General features: G+C 41.0%; 1 protein-coding gene across 2 annotated transcripts; it reads right to left on the bottom strand.

Annotated features, from left to right (window-relative positions):
* Nucleotides 1-1,041: 1,041 nt before the first annotated feature.
* SELE (selectin E) lies at nt 1,042-9,215 on the bottom strand. Of its 2 annotated transcripts, XM_082313220.1 has the most exons (14): nt 9,143-9,215; nt 8,787-8,864; nt 7,950-8,336; nt 7,047-7,154; nt 6,731-6,916; nt 5,896-6,081; nt 5,603-5,788; nt 4,848-5,033; nt 4,555-4,740; nt 4,088-4,273; nt 2,986-3,093; nt 2,503-2,524; nt 2,320-2,392; nt 1,042-1,964 (listed from the first exon to the last, which is right to left on the bottom strand). In XM_082313220.1, exons 2-13 carry the CDS (start codon nt 8,821-8,823, stop codon nt 2,335-2,337), a joined length of 1,836 nt encoding a protein of 611 aa, XP_082169346.1. In that variant the 5' UTR covers nt 8,824-8,864; nt 9,143-9,215; the 3' UTR covers nt 1,042-1,964; nt 2,320-2,334. The 2 variants fall into 2 exon arrangements, with proteins under 2 accessions (XP_082169346.1, XP_082169347.1); XM_082313221.1 differs by lacking the exons at nt 1,042-1,964; nt 2,320-2,392; nt 2,503-2,524; nt 2,986-3,093 and adding an exon at nt 3,171-3,241.
* Between the last annotated feature and the right edge of the window lie 13,957 nt (nt 9,216-23,172).

Raw genomic sequence — 23,172 nt, 5'->3', positions numbered from 1 at the left:
TCTACATCTGCTCACACGGTTGGGCCCCACCTTGTCAAGGCGGGGGAAGCACTGACAGCCGCTCTCGGTTTGTTAATCGGTTTGGGATAAACAGCCATGGGCCCTGTCCACTGTGGTCCAGCACCTCTTAATTGACTGCCTTGCTCACAGGCCTGATGGCTTCTCTTGAGCCTTGCCCAGGGCAGGAATGCATCTCACAGTTTATCATCAAGGGCTGGCTGCTGGCAGCAGCTATGGAGAGCCACAGTGCAGTTTCCTTGGCTGTGTCAGACGTTGGGAAAGGGTGGCCACAGAAGTGTCTGGCCATTGCTGGCACCTGGCCAGCACTAGCCCACAGCAGTGTTTGGCTACAGCCCAAGCCAGGTTGGGAGCAGAGGTCCCTAGACAGAAGTCATCACTAATCCCCAGAGCCGTGCTTTCCCGTTAGCCCATGGTCTCCCAGCACTCAGCTAGCTTCCCACCAGAAAGGGCTGCAAAAGACCTGCATGGGCTGAGGGGTTTGTGCTGTCAACTACGCAACTACTGCTTCTCTTTCTGCTCTCCTCTCCCTCCTGAGCATGCCTCTCGCAGCCCACTGCTGGCCCAGGCACCTGCTTCACAGGACACATCGCTGAGCCTTCCTCCTTCCTTTCAGGACTGGCGATGCTGGTTTGGGGTCCAGCTCTGGCTGTGCTAGCTCCCAGGCACTCAGTGCCATCTGCTGGCTACTCTTTCCTTGACTGCTATGAAAATACAGAAAGCTAAATAAGGGACAGCCTTGCTATCTAGCCAGCGTTCTCCCAACCCCTCACATTCTCCTGCTGAAGCCATATCCTACAGCGCTGACCTAAATTATTTAAATGATGTACATTTCCAAAAAGGGAGCATTACATTTAAAACATTTTATTAAATACTGTTACAAATAGGACAATACAAATCAGATTCTAAGTCAGAGATTCTTAATTTATGATTATAACAAACATAACTTACTAAGAAAGACTCTCTCATTTAAAGTCCTTTAACAGCTTAATAAATCATACTTGCAATATATATATACACACACACAAATCTCAGGCTTCCGTTTAATCATTTTATTTGTAAATAATATGCAGGCATGAAATCCTTACAAACACCTCTGAATTATTTTAAAATTACCTGGGCCCAGATCAACGGCCACAGACCTACTCAGGAACAAGTATTTTACAATACATTTACAGTTAACAGCACAGAAATATCCACAGTAAAAATTGCACAATTAAATATTTATGTATACACCTGTATTACAGTGCATAATCCCACAGGGATGAGATCATTTCGGATCTACTTGCTGCATTCAGAAACCAGAGTACCTAGTATAAGCACTATGATTCCTAGTGCTATTAAGAAAAAAAAGAATTTGAAGTCCCTAAGCTTTCTGGGACATGCAGCAGAAACCCAAATAATTGCCCATATCACTACAGGCACATTTATTGACTGGGACATCCTCTTAAAATAAACTGACTTCAACAATAAACCAGATCAATGGTTTCAAGGCTATTCAATGAATATTTTTTCATCCCGATTACTCTGTATCTGCAAGTATAACCCATATGTCTCCAGAGAAGACATTTCCAGCAGTGTAGTAAGTGATGTGAAATAATGCATGTCTTCACCTCACCTAGGTACCTTCGAGTAGACCAGAGGAGAAACCAGCCTCCTCTTTAGGCAGCAGCTTACTATTTGCTCACCATCTGGACAAGAGATGGCAAGCTCCCAGTTATGATAACTACATGACTGAATGTAGACAGTATTTTGCCATAAGGTCAGAGTTTTACTCTCTGCTTGTCTTCAATGGAAATACCAGACAGCTTGAGATCAGAATTTCTGAGCAATACACAAGGTCAATCATCTTGTCAGCAAGAGGTAAAAACATCTGGACAGCTGCTGATTCACATGCAGTTTCATTCTCTGGAAATCTGAGACACAAGTAAAGACGGCTTCAATTCCTGCAGAGAGAACAAAATTCCTCCATAAATTGGAAAATTGGCATAGATTTGTATTTGCTCTCATTTCAGAGGAATTTTGTATGCAGCAGGTAGCAAAAAATGCACAAAAGTGTTCCTAATACTATATGCAGCTGGACAGAATGCTAAGCACAATCATCCTGAAGGAGCTGAATAACCATTTCTAAAGCAATAAATCCATCAGTCTTGTTAGAACTTTCATGCAATGCCAAGATGCATATTAGGTACTCCGAAGCACATACTGCTATTTCAGCAATTGTATAGCAATTAACAGCTCTGATTGCTCGTGTGATTAAAAGGAAGAGAATTTGTGAGTGTAGCTATCTCATGTGCTTACCTGAAACACCTGGAGTTAGACATTCTGGCCAGCACTTTGGAAGCTACCTTCGATGGTCAGGCTCTGGCAGCTACTATAAAAAACAGAAATGAAAAGTACTTTAATGACAAGTGGTTTATAGCAAAGGGATTTTAGCAAAGTGATTGCAGTGTTTTTCATGCTGCTTTTTGAGACACAACTTACCTGGAAGGAGTAAATTTCTTTGCTGCAAGAAGAATAAGAAAAGGTATTAGCATCTCAAGATGAAAGCCCCCTCATGCAAACTTTTTCTTCTACTAAAACAACTCTGATTTCTGAATATCTGATAAAAAGCCGTTATCTAGCAACAAATCTCATGGGCAGTTATTACTGTGTTGTCATTAGCCCCATCTCAAATTCCCATTCACTTTCCCTGGCAGTAATTACTAATAAATAGAATGTTGCTTTTTTCCTTCTAATTCTTGTTTTCTAAACATTTGGTTTTTACTATTTTTGATTTTTAAATGTTCATCCAAAAGCCAAACATGGCATGCATGCAGGCTTCTTGAAAATAATTTTGGAATTTGTTTAAGTATGGGAATTTTCACTTTTTCAAAGAGGTATTAGGGTTTGGAGGTGGTTTTTTTCCTCCACTGAAAATTTTTCAGGAAGGTAAATAAAAACAGTCAACCCAGTCCAATTGCTCACCTTTTCTTCTGAAACGTCTTGCAAGCCAAAGGAGGAATGATGCCGTGGACAACAGAGAGGCACTTGTGGTTGCTATGCCCACAGAGACATAGCTGACTTGTTCAGAAGCTGAAATGATGAAAGTTTCAGTGAGATCAAGAGGCATGTGAGGTCTTTGAAGCCCTCTCTACTTCTTCCTTTTCCTTGTGCTCTTCAAGAGGAACCAGAATTGCAGCTTGTAACCCTTAAGTTTTCTCTTGCTGAGACAGGACACATCCTGTATACAAGGTAAAAAGCTGCACACTAAAAATTATCCCACTCATTGCCAAAGCAATGGCAAGGCAACAAGCTAGCTCTACCAGGGTCTGTCTAACCTCCAGCCTCACATGACAGTTTATGCTCGTCTTCTGTTTTTCATGCTTCAGTTCATACTTTAAATTCCCACTGTGCTGTCTTCCTCTTTGAGCAATCCCGTTGAGATCAATGAAATTATTCAAGGATCTAAATTCTGCTCAAGCAAATAAAGTGGAGTTGAGCTTTTAGGACCTCAAGCAAAAGCATTTCAGGCAGGCCAAGTATGTTCCCACTGAGGACAGGGACAGAGCTCTTACTGCCTTGAATGGGAAGGCACGGCTGAGACTGCTGTCCTGTAAAATTACAGCCTTTGACAGAAAAGCTCTGTGAGGTCTTTTGGCTGAGGAGTTCACCCAAGAAACTATCACACCAAATTAACAAATCTATAAACTTTTCCACTGAGAAACAGACTTATGAATGCAGATATCCCCACAAGGTTCTGTTTCTCTAGAAAAGTTTTTTTCTTTATTCATATGGAAAAAGCTCAACATGAGAAATATTTTAATTAAAAACCAAACCAACCAACCCAAAATCAGGTTGCAGCTTTTGTTTTTGGATAAGAAATCAACTTTTTTCACCAAGACCTTTTAGGAATTTTTCCCCCTTCTATTTTCAAAGAACATACTGAGAGATTTTGTTGGGCTTTCTAATTCATGGACTTCACTAGAAGCTCTAGCTCACTGGTTGGTGTTACCTCCTCCACCCTTCCATACCTCATTTGACTAGAAACCCAGTGCCACCTCTCTGTGGCTAGTCACAGGCCAAATACCTTCACATGTTGGCAGACTAGCACTCCAGTTTCCTGAACGACCGCACTCAAGAACACGAGAACCATTGAGCCTCCATCCTTCCAGACAGCTGAAGTGGCAGGCTGTGTCATACGTGAAGTTCCCAGCACCATGTAAGCAATCCATAGAGCCTTTCTCAGGAGAGCTCAGTGGTTCACACTGTACAACTGAAATACAGAAAGAAATGGTTAAGAGTCATTAAGGACTTTCCTGTCTTTAGCCCTGTTTTTTGCACTAGTAGATGTACACTGAATTTTCGAATTCATTTGACTTTGGATGGGAGCAGTTCACAGAGCCATGAGCAGGCATTTCTAAGACAGGGCAAGTCACAGATGAAAACATGAGAGGCAGCAGAGTTTAGTTTGGAGCCAGGACCCTATAGGAATATGGATTTCAGTGTGCTGTCCAGTGACAAGAAAACTGTATTTTCCAACCCAGTAAGTCTTACCTTTGCATTTTGGCACTGGCTCTGACCACTGTCCCTGCGCTGTGCACTCAATGCTGGATGGGCCGTCCAGAACATAGCCCTCGCTGCAGCGGAAATCACAACGCGAGCGATAGGTGAGATCTGCAGGAGCGTGGTCACAGGTCACAAAGCCTTCTTCTGGCCAGGTTACAGCCTCACACCTCACAGCTGCAACACACAGATCACAACAGCAATCAGCACAGATGCCTCAGGCATTCAACATGCCAATGCTGACAACCCCAAGTGCTCGGGTGAGCAGGGATAGGGAGAGGTACCTGCACAGGATGGCTGCTGCCTGTCCCAAGCCCCAGAAGATCCACACTGCAGTGTGGCTGGTCCTGTCAGGGTAAATCCTTCCTCACAGGTGAACTCGCAGCTGGTACCCCAGATGAGCTCCACAGAGGGATGGGAGCAGTTCACAGCACCATGAGCAGGCATTTCTAAGGCAGGACAGGTCACAGCTGAAAAGCATAAGAGACAGCACAGAGCTTAGCCTGGAGTAGGTCAAGATAAACACTCTTCTTTGAGCCGACAAGAGGACATGCCCTGCCTGGAGCTGTCCCCTACACAGCCATATTACTTCCCTCCAGACCTAGCAGTGTCTCAGGAAACAGGGATTTCAGCATGTTGCACTATGCAGCCAGAACCCTTAAACACGGACCTAAAACACACAAGCTATCCTGAGACTGGCTCCAGATTATACTCCACAAGTGGACTGCATAAACAGGCACCGGCTCCCATTTGAAGTGTAGGAAATAAAGAGTTCTTGTCAGGGCTCTCCACTTCAAAAGCCTGTTATCATGTGCGCTGGGGACACAGTTCCAGAGTGTTGCTTGTCACCCTGCACTGCTGTTTCCTCTTTAATACAACAGGCTAAATCATCCCTATCTTGACATCTGCTTATGAAAAGTGCTATAAACACGCTGGGCATGACTGTTACTCCTTGACTACACTTGAATGACAAAGCCTCTTCAGACTATTCAAGCTACTCTAAGATTTAATTGATCATTTCCAACCCAGTAGGTCTTACCTTTGCATTTTGGCACTGGCTCTGACCACTGTCCCTGCGCTGTGCACTCAATGCTGGATGGGCCGTCCAGAACATAGCCCTCGCTGCAGCGGAAATCACAACGCGAGCGATAGGTGAGATCTGCAGGAGCGTGGTCACAGGTCACAAAGCCTTCTTCTGGCCAGGTTACAGCCTCACACCTCACAGCTGCAACACACAGATCACAACAGCAATCAGCACAGATGCCTCAGGCATTCAACATGCCAATGCTGACAACCCCAAGTGCTCGGGTGAGCAGGGATAGGGAGAGGTACCTGCACAGGATGGCTGCTGCCTGTCCCAAGCCCCAGAAGATCCACACTGCAGTGTGGCTGGTCCTGTCAGGGTAAATCCTTCCTCACAGGTGAACTCGCAGCTGGTACCCCAGATGAGCTCCACAGAGGGATGGGAGCAGTTCACAGCACCATGAGCAGGCATTTCTAAGGCAGGACAGGTCACAGCTGAAAAGCATAAGAGACAGCACAGAGCTTAGCTTGGAAAAAAACATAAAAAGTTCTTTCTCTTTCCTGAAACTTAGCAACATATTCACTAAACAGAAGCAGCTTTAGGAAGGAGATCTACTATGCTGCCATTTCAGAAAGCAGATAGGAGTGGAGAAGATCTCAAAATGGAAGACTGACTTTTACAGTAAGGCTGTAAATTCATCTGCAGCTCATGACATCAACTAGTTAAAATCAAAAATTTTCCCATTTTGACTACTGCTTGGTGATGTTTGATGCTTTTATTTGCCTCAAACAGCAGCTTATTCTAAGCTGGATACCTCAAAAAATAATTCCTACAGTCAGGAGTAACTAGCCTGCTGTGAGCAGTCTCACAGCTAGATGATCTCCATTCCCTCTTCCCCAATAAGAGGTGGAAAAGTCTTTCCCTACAAGGAAATCCAGACCAGGGCCAGAACATTCATCCTGCCATTTCATCTCTTCAGGAACAGAGACCTGTGTGCTGCAATAAAACAGCACCATCACCATGTAGTTAACTACAAAGGAACAGACCAGAACTTCAATTTGTACCTACTAACAGAGCAACACTGAAGTTTACAGAGCTATGTACAATGTAGAAAGCTCATCTACCACTGCTTGAGAAGCTCACCTTTGCATGCCGCAAGGGGGGCAGACCAGACCCCAGAAGAGGTACAGTATACAGATTCCAGTGCAGTCAGTTCATAGCCTTCCTCACACTGAACTGTGCAGGATGAGTTGTAGCTGAAGTTCTCCAATGGGTGGTTGCACGCGAGGCTCCCGTGATCAGGTTTCTTTAGTGGATCACAACTCTCAACTTCAAAGAAGGACAAGAAGGTGCACAATCAGTTTCATTGGCTGAGCAGGTAAATCAACAAGCCAGACAAACTGAACACTAGCTAGCATGAACATCACCCTGGTTGAAAAGCAGGATGGGGTAATCTTACCAAATTCGCATTCAGGCCCATAGAATCCAGGGTTACAACGGCAGGTGTGATTGTTAATAGTCTCTATGCATTCTCCACGGCCACTGCAGAGAGATGGGTTGCAAGAAGCTGGGGGGGGGGGGGGGAAGAAAAAATACAGCAAATTATAAAAGAATCAGCAATGGCCACTAATGAAACCTGGCTAGTGCTTTGTTTATCTTTCTGGCACTAGACAAGCACTTTGTATAGCAAAAGAAAAGCAGGCTGTTTGATACATAAGATTACCCTGTCATTTCATAGAAGCATTTCGGAAATTAACACCTTTGGCAGGCTAGCTCACAGTGAGGGGATTCTACTGGTGGGAAAATCCCTGACCACTTGTTCTCAGGTAGATATTAGCAATATTTAAAATCCAAAAGGAAAAAATATACTATGGGATAGGTAGAAATCCTCAACAGGTACATTCTTCATTAACTCACTACAGCTCCAACTTGGCTGATACTTGACTTGGATTTTTTTTTTTTTTTGCCCTAGCCTTAGCCACCTCTACACAGTGTCTAATCTAATCCAGTGGCCTATAGTCAGCAGACAGATGCTTCCAAAAAGGTCATTCTTATCTAGCTGAGACACCCACTTGAGAGTGGGATGAAAGTCACCACCTGGAAGAGCCTGTTTCTCTCCACTGATTATAGAGAAGGTCTGGTGATTTGCTCATAAAAGATGTGTAATATTCTGGGAGCTAAAAGGTAAGCGAGATCAATCCAGCTCTTGGAACAAGAACAGCCTCAGTCCTGTAAGCAAGGATAAGTGTACAAGTGCTTACAGGGTCAGGTAGTTAATATATAAGACTAGGTTAAATAACTTATCCCACCCACCATCTCATCTCCACAGGGGCACACTAGAATGCCCTTTATCATACCATACCTGTGTAGCACAAGGCGACCTTCTTTTTCTCACACTGCTCATCGTTCCATTTGCCATCGTCCTTCCCTCTTTTGATGTAGATTTCAACGCAGTCCTCATTGTTCCCTTTGCCATTTGGCTCACCTGAAGCCCAGTTTTTTGCCTCTTCTGTCAGTTCTTTGTTAGTTCCAATCCAGGTCCATACCTCATTAATTTTTCTGATTCCAATCCAGTAGTAGCCCGGATTGAAGGGTAAGAAGTTATTGAGATAGTTGATTTCCTCCTTATTCTGAATCGCAACCATGTTAGTATACCTCTTTTTGCACCACAGCTCTGCTTCCTTGTAGGTCATGTTTGTGTCTGAATAATGGTATGTCCAACAATTCACCCCCTGCAGTACTGTAAGTCCTAGAATGAAAAGATGTCAAAAAGTTGGTGTCTGACTTTTTCCCTCCTCTCTCTCTCTCTCTCTAGAAGAGGATATATAAAGCTCTACAAATATTGCAAACTTATCAATATCTGGAACTGCATAAAAATTAGTGGCAATTATTTTATGAATAATTAACTGGCAAGCTTCAAAACAGGCACATCAGCATCAAGTACAGGTATTTCAGCCTGTGAAACTATGTCCGATCACACAAAGCTTTGCAGACTTCACAGCAAACTACAGGAGCCAATTATGTATTTGACAGGCAATCAGGGAAACATGCCATTGCAGCTAGAGGTTTTTCTATGTGAACCTAGCCTCAAGCTAATTAGGTCAGGTTCAAAAATTCTGTTTAATTCTGAGCTCAAATAGAACAGGCACACTAATATTGCCATCCAACTAGTTTTCTACACAGAGACATACACACTTACCATAAGCAAGAAGAGATAGGAACCACAAGCAAGTCATGTTTCTGAGAGTTTTCTCTTCTCTATCTTTTAAGCAGACAGCTGTGAAAGATCAAAGGAACACATCTGTAAAGAACAAATACTGACTTTTCAAAATTTAATATAAAATACTGTCCATGGAATCTTTTCTACATACTTTTTAACAATTATTCTAAAGACTTAAATAAGATTTCCATTTTTAGGAAATTATTCATTTTAAAACAGTTCTTAATATCAAGAGAGCTTTTAAATTCTTAAAGAACACCAACACAGAATTCCATCTGTCCAGTTTTTCTTTAGCTGAGCAATGAAACAGAACAACACACTTCATTTATACTCACAGGTTGCAGTTGCAGCAGCCAGGTGGCAAAAGTCCTCTCCAATATTTCTCAGTGACTGCTTTCTGTTGCCAAGTTGCAGGATACGGACTTGGAGATTAAGTTCAGCTCCAAGTGTCTGGACTGTGTAATCCCCTGCCTTTACTACGGCCTTTTATTCTCTCAACTGGCCTGTCCTCCATGAGACGGGAAATTCCGTGTGGAAAAAAATTTATTGGAAAACCCCAGGATCTGGCCCTCCCACCCATTAAGCCTGATGCTTCCCCTTGCCAAATCAACCCTCTCGCAAAGCACACTGTGCTGACAAACTGCCAAGTGCTGCATTACATAATTTTACTGACAGAAACACCCAATTCCAGGATATCAGGAAGGAGCAAGATGGTTAGTTTGAGTTAGTTGCATGAATAAGCAGATTCCAACTTTTCACCCAGCATAACGTTTTGCACCACAGAGCTGCCAGTTCTTTTGGGATCTCAGTAAGAAAGGCACCAACACTCAAAGCTGGTTAACTAAGTTTGAGTAAAAGATAGAAACTGCAGCATTGGAGAAGTCCTTCCTTGGGGATCACAGCATGCTGTGCAGAGTTCTCATTTGTGGTAAGGTTTGCCAGCCCCAGGATTGCTAGTACTCTTCTAGAGTCTTGCTCACAATACAGATTCATCAGTCACTTGTAGCAGTCAAACTTGGAATGTGGACTTAGCTTTGAAGAGTCCCTTGGACAATATGCTCCAATATCCTTACCTCAATAGTTACAGTTCCTGAAGAGGTGCATGTAGTATTTCAGGTGGACAACACAATACACTAGTCTCATAGTGAATTAATGCACATTTATTGTGTATACACTAATTGTACTCCCACAGAGAGCAGTCACATGGTGTCCATGGTATGGAGACACACACCTGAGTAACCACGGACACTTTGCTATAGCAGGCTGGTAAGCAGTCACAGGCTATTCAGAGCACACCTACATATATAAGAAGGCAGTAAGCATGAGGATCACTGACTCCTTGCACAATAGTCTTCTAGCTGCACGCTACACTCCACTCCTTGATCCTCACGCACACCTTCATGCATATGCTTCTTCAGTGAAGAGTGACTTGCCACGCTACATGCAACAGTAGTTTTGGGTATTCTCTCTTAAGTGTCCTTCTTGCCTCTGTTACAGGAGGTCTCACAAGTACTGTTGAGGGCTGTAAGTAGGGAACAGGCATCACAAGTAATGGACACATTAGCTCAGTTGTCAACCCTGTGCAAAGGCAAGACACAAGAAGCTTGTCGCAGAGTCCACATTCCCCAGCACTCGCAACCCTGGCTGATACAAAGCGGTATTATTCCCTTGCGCCCTGATCAGCCATGTCACCCCACCGCTTGTTCCATGTCCACTCAGGCACTTACTATGGAGACTCCACCAGACAGTCCAGTTGCCAAATTGGTATCCCAGATATAAAGATTCACCATTACGGGTGAGGTTTAACAAGGCTCGACATTCAAAGGACTCAACACAGGTTGTCAGCAATAGGAGGACATAGGGTAGCACTCACTTCATATCTGTAAAGCATAGTTATAGCTTATACAGTGCATATTGGAGCTCTTATTTTGGAGCCTCAGCCTGTTGTTAAAGAATAAAAATCAGTGGCTCCTGGATGCCAAGCTAAGATCTCAGCTGGTATCAATTCCCAATTTTTTCACAAAAAAATATTTGTCAAGTAGCCATACCTTAATAGATCTCTTCCCCAAAGGAATCCATCACAGAAAAGAGGACAGAGTAAAGAGTATATTCTAAAACAGCCTCAGTTACTATCAAAATATGAGAGTTTACTAGAAATTACAACAAAGTCCTAGAAAGCATGTCAAAGCCAGTTACTGAATAGAGTGAGGATTAAAAACAGCATACTGAATATTTATAGGGAGAGGAACACTTTCTAGCAGGTGTGAAGTAGCAAAGCTAGAATCACAACTAAACCATCAAGAAACTCTGGGAAGTTGAGTCTAACTCTTGGCTATGGCAAAGACTCATTCTGCAAGCCCAGGCCTGGGCCGGCCTTGCTCAGAACAACCAGACTTCCAAAGACTTCCAGGTAGCATCAGATCAGGACTGCTATTTCTTTAGCCTCAGCTGCTCATCTGTAAATTGAGAATGAAAACCCTGTTTGGCAACCTTTCTCTGTCCATGTTCTTCAGATTGTAAACCCTCCTAACAGAGGCTGGTACTTTTAATGCACCTGTATGATACATCATGCAGCAGGGCCTAATTTCACAGGGGTTCTGTAAACTTTATCCTAACACAAACTAATGATAATGAGTTTTGATAGGGTAGCCTTTTTTTTCCTAAAACACTGATCAGCTGCTATAATTGTATACACAAAAAAATTATAGACAACTCCAGAACAGTTTATATCCTCTCTGAAGTTAGGAAGCAGAAAATCCTACACCTTTTCCTGAAGATTCACTTCTTCAAGTCGTTTTTATGAGCTTCCTACTGGTAAGTGCTCATCCTTCTCATGGCAGAAGCTCTGGGGTTGAGTGGAGGAAACTTTTATCAGAATTGCTTTGCCAGTGGAATCTCCGGAGGAAGGAAGAGAGCGTTTCATAGTTTACAACAGTCTTCCTTCACAGGGTCTGTCTGAGACCTCTTGTCTGCAGCAGATAAAAAACCCACACAAAAAAAACAAAACACCAAAGCCTAAAAGCAATATGCCCGTAAACACTCCAGCCTAAAAAAAGACTGCCTCTTTTTGTTGGCAGTATTCCCTTACGCATCACTGACATGGGCCCTTTTCGGTTTTTTCCCAGGGAATTCTGCCATCCACCAATTATACTTTTATCTTCTTTTAATGTAATGGAAGATGAATATAAATACAAAATTTTCAGAAAAAAAGAAAGCCTGAAAAGCATTTTCAAAAGCTGAGAGGTTAAAAATCTCATTATTAAAAGTCAAAGACACTTAAAAACTTCAACCCTGTTGTTCAGGAAGACTGGAATTCCTGTGAGCTAAACCTCATATTTGATCCTAAGTTACACAGGTATTTCAGGAAAGATACCTCTCATACAGTTGCTTAGGTTGAACTGCATGTATTCAAGCTAGAAATGCCATCCAGCCTGCCTCTTAGCTGGTTTCCATGTTCCTGATTTATTCTCTTCTCATTGTTATTTCACATTTGTTCTTTTTTCTTCCTTTGCCAAGGGATTAGAGAAGGTAAGAGCCTTGTTTCTTGTGCTGCACTGAGCTGGGTGCAGTTGTCCACTCTCCTCTCGCGCTACATGAACACATAGTTCCTTAAAGTTAATCCAATTCCTCTCTGCCAGAAAAATGGGAGACTCCAAATCAAGTCAGATTTTTAGAAATGCTGAACACTTCTTGTTCCTATATACTCCAGACCTTCATTTCCACAACTGAAAGCCCAGCTTTTTACAAGTGAATGCGAATACTGCAGATCACCTTTTTCCCTTACAGACAGAGGTGCCTAACAAGGACTATCTAACAGCAATTAATTTTCCAGTTAGAAGGTTTACTTGATAGCCCACTACGGCATATAAAAGGTAAGAAAAAGCTATATAAACACATTAGGAGAAAGAAAAACAAAAACCAGTCAGGTCTGCTATTTAAAGAAGGACAGCACTTGACAGAGGACATGTCAACTGTCATTTCTTTCTATACAGAGAGAAGTTAACAGATACTCACTGAAACAGTGTTATGCATTGGGAAAAGAGAATAGGTCAGAGTATGGAAAGACTGGAGTGAAGACTATTTAGGTTAGTTACAGCCAATCACATTATTGTTTAAGGAGCCAACCAAACTACCTCCAAACTCTCAGTAATTACATTTAGAGAGCACAAGGAAAGGTATAAGACGGTTGACAAAAACAAATATTGCCTTTCTGTATCTAACAAAAGAAGATCAAGGTAATTAGAAGCCAGGCCTTCCACATGAGCACCTAGAAAAGATACTAGAGCCATACTGGAAAAATATTAAAGAAAACAATTGGAAAATCAGCAGAAGGCTACTAAGCTGTCAAGAACAGCTGACATTGATATGATTGATTTATTCTTGGCAGATCAATCTAGTTTATACTTCAAGGCTGAGTGAGTAACAAAGAAACAATAGTGTGCTATATTTCACTATAATTAAGACTTTCAATACTATCCCATGAGACATGCTTATAAGGAAACAAGTGAACTAGTGCTTAGCTGAAATCACCATAAAATGAGCACACAAGAGATGTAACCACTACACGAAGGGCAGTTTTTCAAAGATCACCGTCAGTCCGAGAGGACCATACAAATGAGCCCTGGAAGGGCTTATCCTGAACTAACTTGAGCTAATTCAGGTTGGATGGCAAAATATCAACTAAAACACTTAGAAAATTTCAAAATGACACCAAGCTTTGAGGAAGTGTAAGCGTTCCAAAGGACCAATGTAGGACGCAAAGTTTTTGATAAATTAGAGACGTGACCCCAAAAATGGGGGGGGTGGGGTGGGTGGTGGTGTCAATAGAAACAAGCACAATGGTCTTCATCTAAAAAAATAACATAGAAACAAACTGGGAAACTGCTGGCTAGGCAGGAGCATTGTAGAAAAGGAACTAGGAGTTATAGAGGATCACAAATTCAATATGTGTTAATGATTTTTTGTCATTTTTAAAAATAGGAAATGCTGTTCCTATATGTATTAACAGGAATGTTTTACTTTAAGACAAAATTTGCAATTATTCCATCCAATCTGCCATTGCCAAATCTCTTCTGATGTATTGTACCTAATCGTAAGTACCACAATTTTGGAAAGATATAGGCAGACAAAATACAATCAAATCCTAAGCAACACAGTTGATAGATTATATAGAACTAGATCAAATTTTTATTCTTTTTTGGAAAAGAAGCTAGGACTATCTCATACAATCTTCACACCCTGCACTATTTTCAAACAAAACAAAAAAAAAATTTAAGATTTACTAATTTTATTTCTTATGAACACCCTCATATATTTTCAGGGAAGCAAACAAAATATGAATGCTTGTCTGACTTGTAAGGAGACTGTAAGCGATCAAATCTTACGAACAGTTTGCCACATATCACAGTTCAAGTAACACATGTTCAGAAAATATGGCCTATGTGCAAACACCCAAGGAATTTAACTGTTTTGTTCCCACCCTGCTGTAGAAAAGGATGTTAGAGGAAATAAATCTATTCAATCTTCTAAAACCTAAAAGGCATTTTAAAGTACTTAGGAGGCACGTGATGAACAATTCTTTATGTTCACCTCGTGCATAACAAGTAGTGGTTAGATTGATTTGTAGTGACAAAGTTTTAAAGGAATTTTTTCTAAATAAGGAGGCTATGAAATGCTAGAACAGGAGTTTTGTAGAGTCTAGCTTTCTGTTGGAGATTTTTAAGTCTTGGTTTGAGAAACATTTGTCAATATCTTTATCAGTAGCTTATGAAAATAGGATGCAGTGGGAAATGCTTTCAGATTATGAACTTGCTGAAACCACAAAAATAAGACAAATACTGGATATGGTGGGATCTCAGGTAACCGGAATACACACATGTACATATGTGCATACAGAAAGAGACAGAGATTCATTTTCCATGTCTTTTTTGAAGAATGGTTCTTTACCTGCATTATAAGATTACACCTATGTTTACATATTTTTAAGTCTTCCTTTTTAAACATTTTAACGATGCTTTTATGTCAACAGACAAAAATAGAGAATTAAGTACCTCTGAGTAACCCAGTTCCATCTCTCTTCTAGGAGCTGTATTGTCATTCCTAAATTAAAACATTTCATAAGTATTTATGTCAAAATAGTTTCTATAACAGACATTTATCCTATGGTGAAGAGCTGTAAAACTACTTGAAATTTTGAAATAATGAAAAAACCCTCCAGCTTCACCCACAGTAACACTCAGTAGAAGAGGAAGAGTAAGAGCTTTAGCCAGCCTTGAGGGGAAAAGGAGTTATGCTACCAGTAGTGAAGGTGCTTCCTGTTTGGAGAGGAGCTTGAAACACTAATTCTTTAAAAATTCAGAGACAAAAGGTCTAAGGCACAAGTTTTCCCTGAGTTCTAGATGGGAGGAAAAGATAATTTCCAAAAACATACTCATCCCTCAGCCACTGTGTCTCATTAAGTGTGAATAAGGTAGGCAATATAACTGCTACAATGAAGCTGGAATTTCTCAGGCTGCCTAAGACAGTCTCCACTCTGTCTGGAGTGAAACCCCAGGAGCCAGAAAAATCTTATCTCCACTTCTCATTTCAGGAACTCTCTGGTGTGACTCATACTGCTCAATTTCCTCCAAAGAGGCAAAAATACACATTCAAGAATCCAACCTGAGGCCAAGGATCACTTGGACTGGCGAGGTGTGATTCAGTGCACTGAAACATGAAACAGAACAAAGCAGCAGAGGAAACAACTCACGCCTTGAGTTAAGATAAAAGTAGGGCTGGTCTTAACATGGAGTACCTGGTTGCCTGCAGTGGCAGGTGGAACTGATCCCATGCAGAACTTGATTATTTCTAATCTTCTAAGAGAAGCTCTTGGAGCCTTGCCACCCTTCATGCACATGTAAGAAAGAATAACTATATAATCCACGCATAGACCCAGCACTGTTGATTTTACTGCCCAGGTCTGTTCCATAGTCCCATATGCTCAGCAGGTGAGATGTCCCAGATGGGACACTGATGGGGATGCTGGCTCTGAGGAAGAGAACAGTTATAGCTTTTGGCAAATGAGAGGAGTGAGAGGAAGTTTCAGGATTAGCAGATTACGGAGGTGGCTGGTTCTGTAAAAGTGGTCATCATGAGAAATGGTTTTTGTTTTGCAAATTCTTTGCATAGCTTCTGCCTAGCTCTGTTCCCAGAAAACACTGTTTTGACTTATTGGATGGCACGTGAACTATCAGTAGCACTGGAGTGCCAACATGACCTTCCATTCTCCATTTGCAGTATTACGAGGGACAGACTACAAAAAGGATGAAGAGGGCAGTAGCTTCACTTCCTTACTGATACATCTCACCATTAGTTTATGAACTCCAAGCTTCAGGTCTGTTCTTTCCAGTGCTTAAATCAGTTTCAGGTAAGTAATTTTTATACATCAATGGACACAGTATTTAATGTGTTTGAGTCCATAGCTAAAGCAACATTCGACAACAATTTTTTAGTCATTAAACACAGCACCTTATAACTTCAATATTGTAATTTCTCAGGTTTCTCCATAAGTTTTCAGCCCAAACTGCCCACTGCAGGAGCTCTAGGAAGAAATGTCTAAGTAAGCTTCAGAGAAGGCCAGTACAGATATTTTAGTCCTTAATTTTTTTTACTGGGAAACAAGCAGTAAATAAACTGTCCCAGTGTTATCCGCAGCAGATCATAAACTAGAGAGCCACATTTTTGAAGGATCTAGAGGTTTTGGATCGTGTACCTAAAAGGTGCTTTGGGTGATACTGACCTCTGTATTTAAAACCAAGCCCCAGAGACTGCCATCACTGTCTGATGCCATTTATAAAACCAAGAAGCAGAAAGAACCATCACCAAAGCTACTGGCATTCTGTGGAATGAGATCTTATCACTTGGCATCTGAAATCTTCAAAGCAGAAGACCAAAGTACAAGGAACAACTGCCCAGCACTAAGTAGTAAAACCTGACCCATGAACAGCCAGCAAAGGCATATCATTCATACTACTCATTATTTTTCTCAGTCAGTAGACCATGAGATAACAGAAGTTCTTGAATTAGAGTACTCCTTCAGGAGCATTCTAGCCACTCCACCACAAGTTTGCCACAACCATAACACCCATGAATTATTCCAGGAAAGAAGTTTATTCTATCAGCTGGAGAAGTAATTGCTTTTTTGACAGGCATGTTTAACATAAGATCATTAGTGGAGGGTACTTCAATTGATGCATATAGTAGTTGTTTCAAGAACAAAGAAATTCATCACTAACATCGAAAGCAATGGCATTAAATTGCTCAATTTTATTGTTTCCCAGACAAAACACCAGCACCATGAGGCCTTTTAATATTCCAGTTAACTGGTGTCAGGATCATTAGGACCTCCCTTATTTCCTGGGCCTGAAAACAATACTTTAACTTTCCAGCGAAGATTTTGCTTTTCCGCCACTTCTCAATTTCTTGACTCAGCAGGAAGGGTGAGTCTTTCACCTACCCTGAAATTGGTGCACTTTCATATTTGAGCCTAAAAAGCAAGCCACAAAGTCATTTTTCTCAAATGCAAAGCATGTACCACCCCACCACCACCCCACTGATAACCCTTCACCAAAAGGGTTATCAAGCACTGGAACAGGCTGCCCAGGGAAATGGTTGAGTCGCCATCCCTGGGGGTATTTGAGAGATATGTAGATACGGTGCTTAGAGACATGGTTTAGTGGTGGACTTGCCAGTGTTAGGTTTACAGTTCGACTCCGTGACCTTAAGGGCCTTTTCCAACCTAAATGATTGATTCTGTGATTCTATATTTATCCTTCCTGGTGCATATTAGCTGGGTTTTTCCTCTCATTTATCAACAGGCATTTATTCGTCTTCGGTAGTCACGCATGATTGCAGTCAGTAGCAGAGTCTGGTTATTTAGACCACAGAAGTCATAATCAGCACAGATTACTTTCATAATAGGTATTGGATCAACAGGAAGTGAAGGGATTGTCGTTTATCAGCTATAAAATTATAGTGGGCCTGCATGCAACATTCTTATTTGAAGCAGTTAGAGTTCAGTTTATTTGTAATTCTTCTAAGGAACAAAATCCCCATGATGTTAGACTGGGTATATAACCCACAAAGGAGAAGCTACCAAGTGTCAAAACAGAATGAAAGATCCAGATCTATGCCTACCTGAAGTAAATTAGAGGTGCAGTTGCTCTATACCCTCTCTAGAGTCAACGACAAACAAAGGTTTATCTAAAGGTTAAGTCAAAGGAGATCCATTACCTCTCTATTAACAAAAATGAGAGCAGATACATCTGTTTAGATCCTTAAAGCAATGGGAAAAGGATTCTGAACAAAATTGACAGTATTGTAAGTTTTGATCTCGTATTCAGGTTGTGCCATTAAACTACTAAATAAACAAAACAAGAGTTAAACCACCAATTCTATGGGTTTGCTTCTATCCTCTAAGGCAGGATTCAATTTTCTTCCCCTGAAATAAACGGTGTACATGCCCTTTTAAAGGCACTTCCCTCAGTTACTAGGGTATGTAATTTAGTAACATGGAGTAACAAGAATACATTCCTATGTATATCAAACACTGCTCCCTGACCTTGGCACTCACTGAATGACAGCACTTGGGAAAGCAGCTCCATCCTTTTGCTCTGCATATGATGTCCCTTCTCTCAGAGCAGAATTATTGCTATAGCTAAACCAGCCCATAGACACAAATACTAGTAGATCACCACAAGAAATAAAAATAATCTACTTTTTTCCTTCAATCTGTATCCAACATTCTTCAAGAAAGACTTCATACAATTACATTCCTCATCCATCTTTTCTTCTTCATTCTGATTTTTACCTAGGGAACTGCACTCCCAACACTGTGACTAAGGAGAGACACACAGTTTCCTCCCACCTCTGCTCCATGAATGCAAATGCATCTTGAAGAAAAGCAGCTGCAGCTGAAAGGCCCTTATAGTCAGGATGTCATAGATCTCACAGAAATTAACTCTGATCAATTAAACAACTCATTCACACTGTTCATCTCTACAGACCACAAAGTAACAGCTGGGACTCTGGAATCATCACCTGCACACCACACTTTTGTCGTGCCCCCAACATATGCTGTAAGGCATGGACACTAAGGACAGGGAAGGATGACTGAAGGACAGCAGAGCCCTGAAAAACAAACACAGCAGACTGGTTTCACTGACCAAGAGGATTCTACAGTGGGAAGCATGTGTTCAGTACTTCAAAGTGGCTTAGCCTAGTAATCCTGCAACAGGCAGGTGATATTTATGGTCATTCAGAAGGAGAGCTAGGAGAATGACACTTCCTAGTAGGAAATTCTAGACTGTCCAAAGAGTAGAAACATTCCATAAAGTCCCCCCTAAAGAAATACCTTCCCAGGTGCCTATTAGAAATTTGTGTTTAAATCTGGGGAAGAAGCAGCAGCTAGGAAGGCTCAGAAAGGATGTGATTGTCTCTTTATAAGTATCAGGAAAGTAAAGAAGGTGATCAGAAGTTTTCTGTATATAAGGGGATGAAGTTTGTACAAAAAACCAAATGGATACAAGCCATCTGTGAGTAAATGTAGACTGGAAATTAGGAAGGAGTTTCTAGCCAGCAGAACAATGAGGTTATAAGACAGCCTTCTATGAGTAGCAGAACAGAAAACTTGGTTTTCATGCAGATCTTGTTCAATTTCTGAAATGGATCATATAAGAACATTATTCATGAAAGCAAGGTATAAAAGACCCATCAGAGGTCCTTTAGACTCCTGCATGCTGAAAGTTGCCTTGGATTCTTAACCTTCAGTGCACAAGCCAAGCCTCTGGCTTCTGAACTGACTATACATACACAGATCCAAAAGATGTGAGTACCAAGACAGATAACATTATTATCCTGCATTTGTTCTGTCTTCATTGCTAATCTGAGGAGCTGCTAACCAACAGTTGTTGAAGAAAAATCGTCATTCAAAGCCTATTAAAATGAGCAGGCCAAGCAGCAGAACAGACCTGTTATCTTTGATGTCCACAACAGTCATAATTTACAACAGTGTATTTCATTTCCATCAGTGTATTAGGCATTCTTCTGCTCAACTCAAGGGTGTATTCTCACTCTGAGATAAAAAAATTGCAAATACAGCAGAAAGTTAACCTCATTTTATTTTTTCTCTCATTTGAGAGTTACATATGATGGAAATTACCTACTTCAAAATTATTTTCTTAATATTTTCCTGTAATACAACAACAAGCCAAACATATCCTTACACCTTGTGCCCTGCTGTCAAAAAGCTCAATAAAAGGAAAAATTTATAAAGCAGAGTTCAAACTGATTGTTTCCCTTTTCCTGACTCTGGTAACCTGGACTGGTGTTAATGGCTTTAGAGAATCCCATTGTGAGCTTCGCTGCAGCACAATGTATATTTAACACATTTGCATAGTACTTATATTCCTTTTCTAGTCACTTGCTGTTCAGAGGCTAAATAGCAAAATAAATGAGGATGTTTTGACATTAAGATACTCCTGGCTCACAGGTTTTTTTGCCTAGTCTCAAATGAAATGTTACATTTGATCTTAAACTGCAATCCAGTTTCTTCCTTTTCAGTTGTCATGCAAGTTAACTAGTATAGTCCAGGCACTAAAAGCAAGCTAGAAATAGCAGGTCTGAGACCTGCACAGTAAATTGATCCTGGGTTTTGACACTATAAGCCAGTCAGATCTGAACTGTGTTTCTGCAGCCAGATGGCTTCCGCTACCTGAACTTGTTCAATTACAACTGGCTTTGGTATCTCCACAGACAGCTGCAATACAACCACACCTTCTCTTCCCCATCCCTCATTTCAATCCAAATTGACAACACAAGTGAGAGTTGTCAATAGTCAACAACAATTTCTCCAAAATTCCGCTTAAGGTCAAATTAGCTTTTAACTACAGATCAGAAAATCTCATGAGCCATCAATGCACAAGGGTTAACCCATTTGAGCTTTCAACCCTGGCTTTTTCAGGGATCCTTTCTGTTACCAAGTTACTCAGAAAGGGAAGCCAGTGTGTTTTCCTTCCGACCATCGGTTACAGCATACTAAATTTCGCCACTTAGTGACTTTAGCTGAAGGCTGTAAAACACAGAATGTAATGCAGGGCAAAGGAGTCATTTCAGCTACTCAACCTATCTGAATGTTGCAGTGTGAGTCAAAATGTAATTTAGTCTCAGAGCTGGACTCCTGACATTCAGCCCAGGAGAGGAGCTGAAATGCTGTACATAGTGCTTTGCCTGAATTTTAAAAGTAGGTTCATGACTCAAGTCTGATTGAAAAATACTGTTACTGACTACAAAGAATTGATCTGGAGAAATGGGGGGAGAAGCTATGAACCTTCTATCTGCAAGGCTTCTCTTTTGTGAAGATCTAATCTTTGCATGCATGAAAACATTTAAGTAGGAAGCCCATTTACACATTCATAAGCACACACACCTAAAGAAAAAAAAAAAAACAAACGAAAAACTGTTTTTCACTGCTTTTTCAGTAACCTTAGCACTTGAATTTCATAGAATAGCCCACGTTGGAAGGGACCTCAAAAGATGACCTGGTCCAACCTTTCGTGGCAAAGGGAGCCTAGATGAGATGATCGAGCACCCTGTCCAATCACATCTCGAGAACCTCCAGTGATTAGCCCTGCTTTGTACATGCACAGCTTTTTCAGTGATATTTAAAGGGAAGGCTAGTAAGAGACTCAACCTTTCTGCTTTTATGGCAAAGATTTTAGGAATTCAGTTAGCAGATGGGAGTCCTACATCATCTCAAGTATACTTACAGCAAGAAGAGAAGGGAAAGAGACAGGTCAAACGTAAGAAAGGGATAACTAGGCAGAACTGTTCTGGAAATCCTTCATAAGACACAACACCCACCTCGCTCTGCTAGCACCGATGCCTCAGGAACTCCTAGGGATCTACCACTTGATGTAACTACAGTATTGTATCTGTTTAATTGCAGATACTCTACACATGCTCTAGCTGGACTGCCAATACATAGGAAGAAAATGCAGCTGCATTTATATTACCCACCTGTGCTTTGCTCATAACACATTTAAGCTATAATTTGATTATGTTTAATCTTTTTCAGCATGCCTTTAGCACATTCTTCTGCTGTTAGGTTTGATGCTGGCACATAACTGGATTCCTTAAACTATATTCAGATTCCGTATTTGTTGAAAAACTAGCATTTAACATACTCATGTAACAATCCATGTACTTAAAGCCAGAGTTTCCCATTTTTTTCAGAAGAAAACCCTAATCTGAATTGTGGTTTGAGCTACTGAGTTGTATAAGGCTAAAGGATATAAAGACTTAAGATACAGTAGCTGTATTTTGATGTGTCAAGCTACTGCTTACATCTAGTAAACGCTCCAGAGCTAATTTTTAAGGACACTGTACTCACAAGTGGAAACCTCCTCCAAGATCATTTGAAGACTGTTTGTCCACCTCAGTAGCCAAAAAAAAAAAAAAAAAGAAACTCTGGGACAAAGATTCAAAAAGAATGCTCAGTATCCATAGACACTTCCTGAACAGAGCAATTTTTCTTGGTGGGTAGGGGACACATAATAGGGAAGAAAAGTGTTTCTAGAAAGTTACTATAAAAAGATACAAATATCACACCCTTAATGCCACCACAACGCCCATTAGAAATGCAGTTAAGCATGACAACAAGAATGTATTTGTCCCCTATCGGCAGTTTCCATCACCTAAATATTTCACTCAATACACAGGAACTCATTCCCTCAGTGGGAATGCTCACGGTGTCTCTGTTCTCCACCTATTTTCATCAAACCTGTAGGAATATAGTAACACTGACATCTCTATCATGATCTCAAATTGAGTTGACATTTATTAACACTGTCTAGAGTTATTAAACAGAAAAAGCATAGTCACATGACGCTCTCATAAGGGATGCAATAAAGAACACAAGGTTATTATCTGCTTTATCCCTCTCAAGACACTCACAAAGTACTTTTAGAAGGTAAAAGTATGACACATACCAGGACATCTCATACCTTTATGAAAATGAACTGGGGTAGCTGCAGCAGTTATACCCAGCGATCACACAACGTCACGTGAACCACAGTTTTTGTTGCTGCTTCTTAATCTCTCTGATTGCTGGAATACACAGAGAAGTTTGATCAAGTTCAGATGCACTAGCTCAACCAGTAACTTGGTTCAGGTATCCCAGATTCAGACTAACCACATATACTGTTACACCGACAAACAAATGCTGTTACACCAACAGTTTAAACCACTGCAACACACGTTGCAATATTGGCACAACTCAAGCCAATGTAAGGACAGGTGAATTTTACAAGGCCATGTGGATTAAAACAAT

This window comes from Platalea leucorodia (genome assembly GCF_965183815.1).
Source record: "Platalea leucorodia genome assembly, chromosome: 5".
Lineage (NCBI taxonomy): Eukaryota > Metazoa > Chordata > Aves > Pelecaniformes > Threskiornithidae > Platalea > Platalea leucorodia.
The sequence above is the reverse complement of the archived record's forward strand: the minus strand, read 5'-3'. Positions and strand labels throughout refer to the sequence as shown.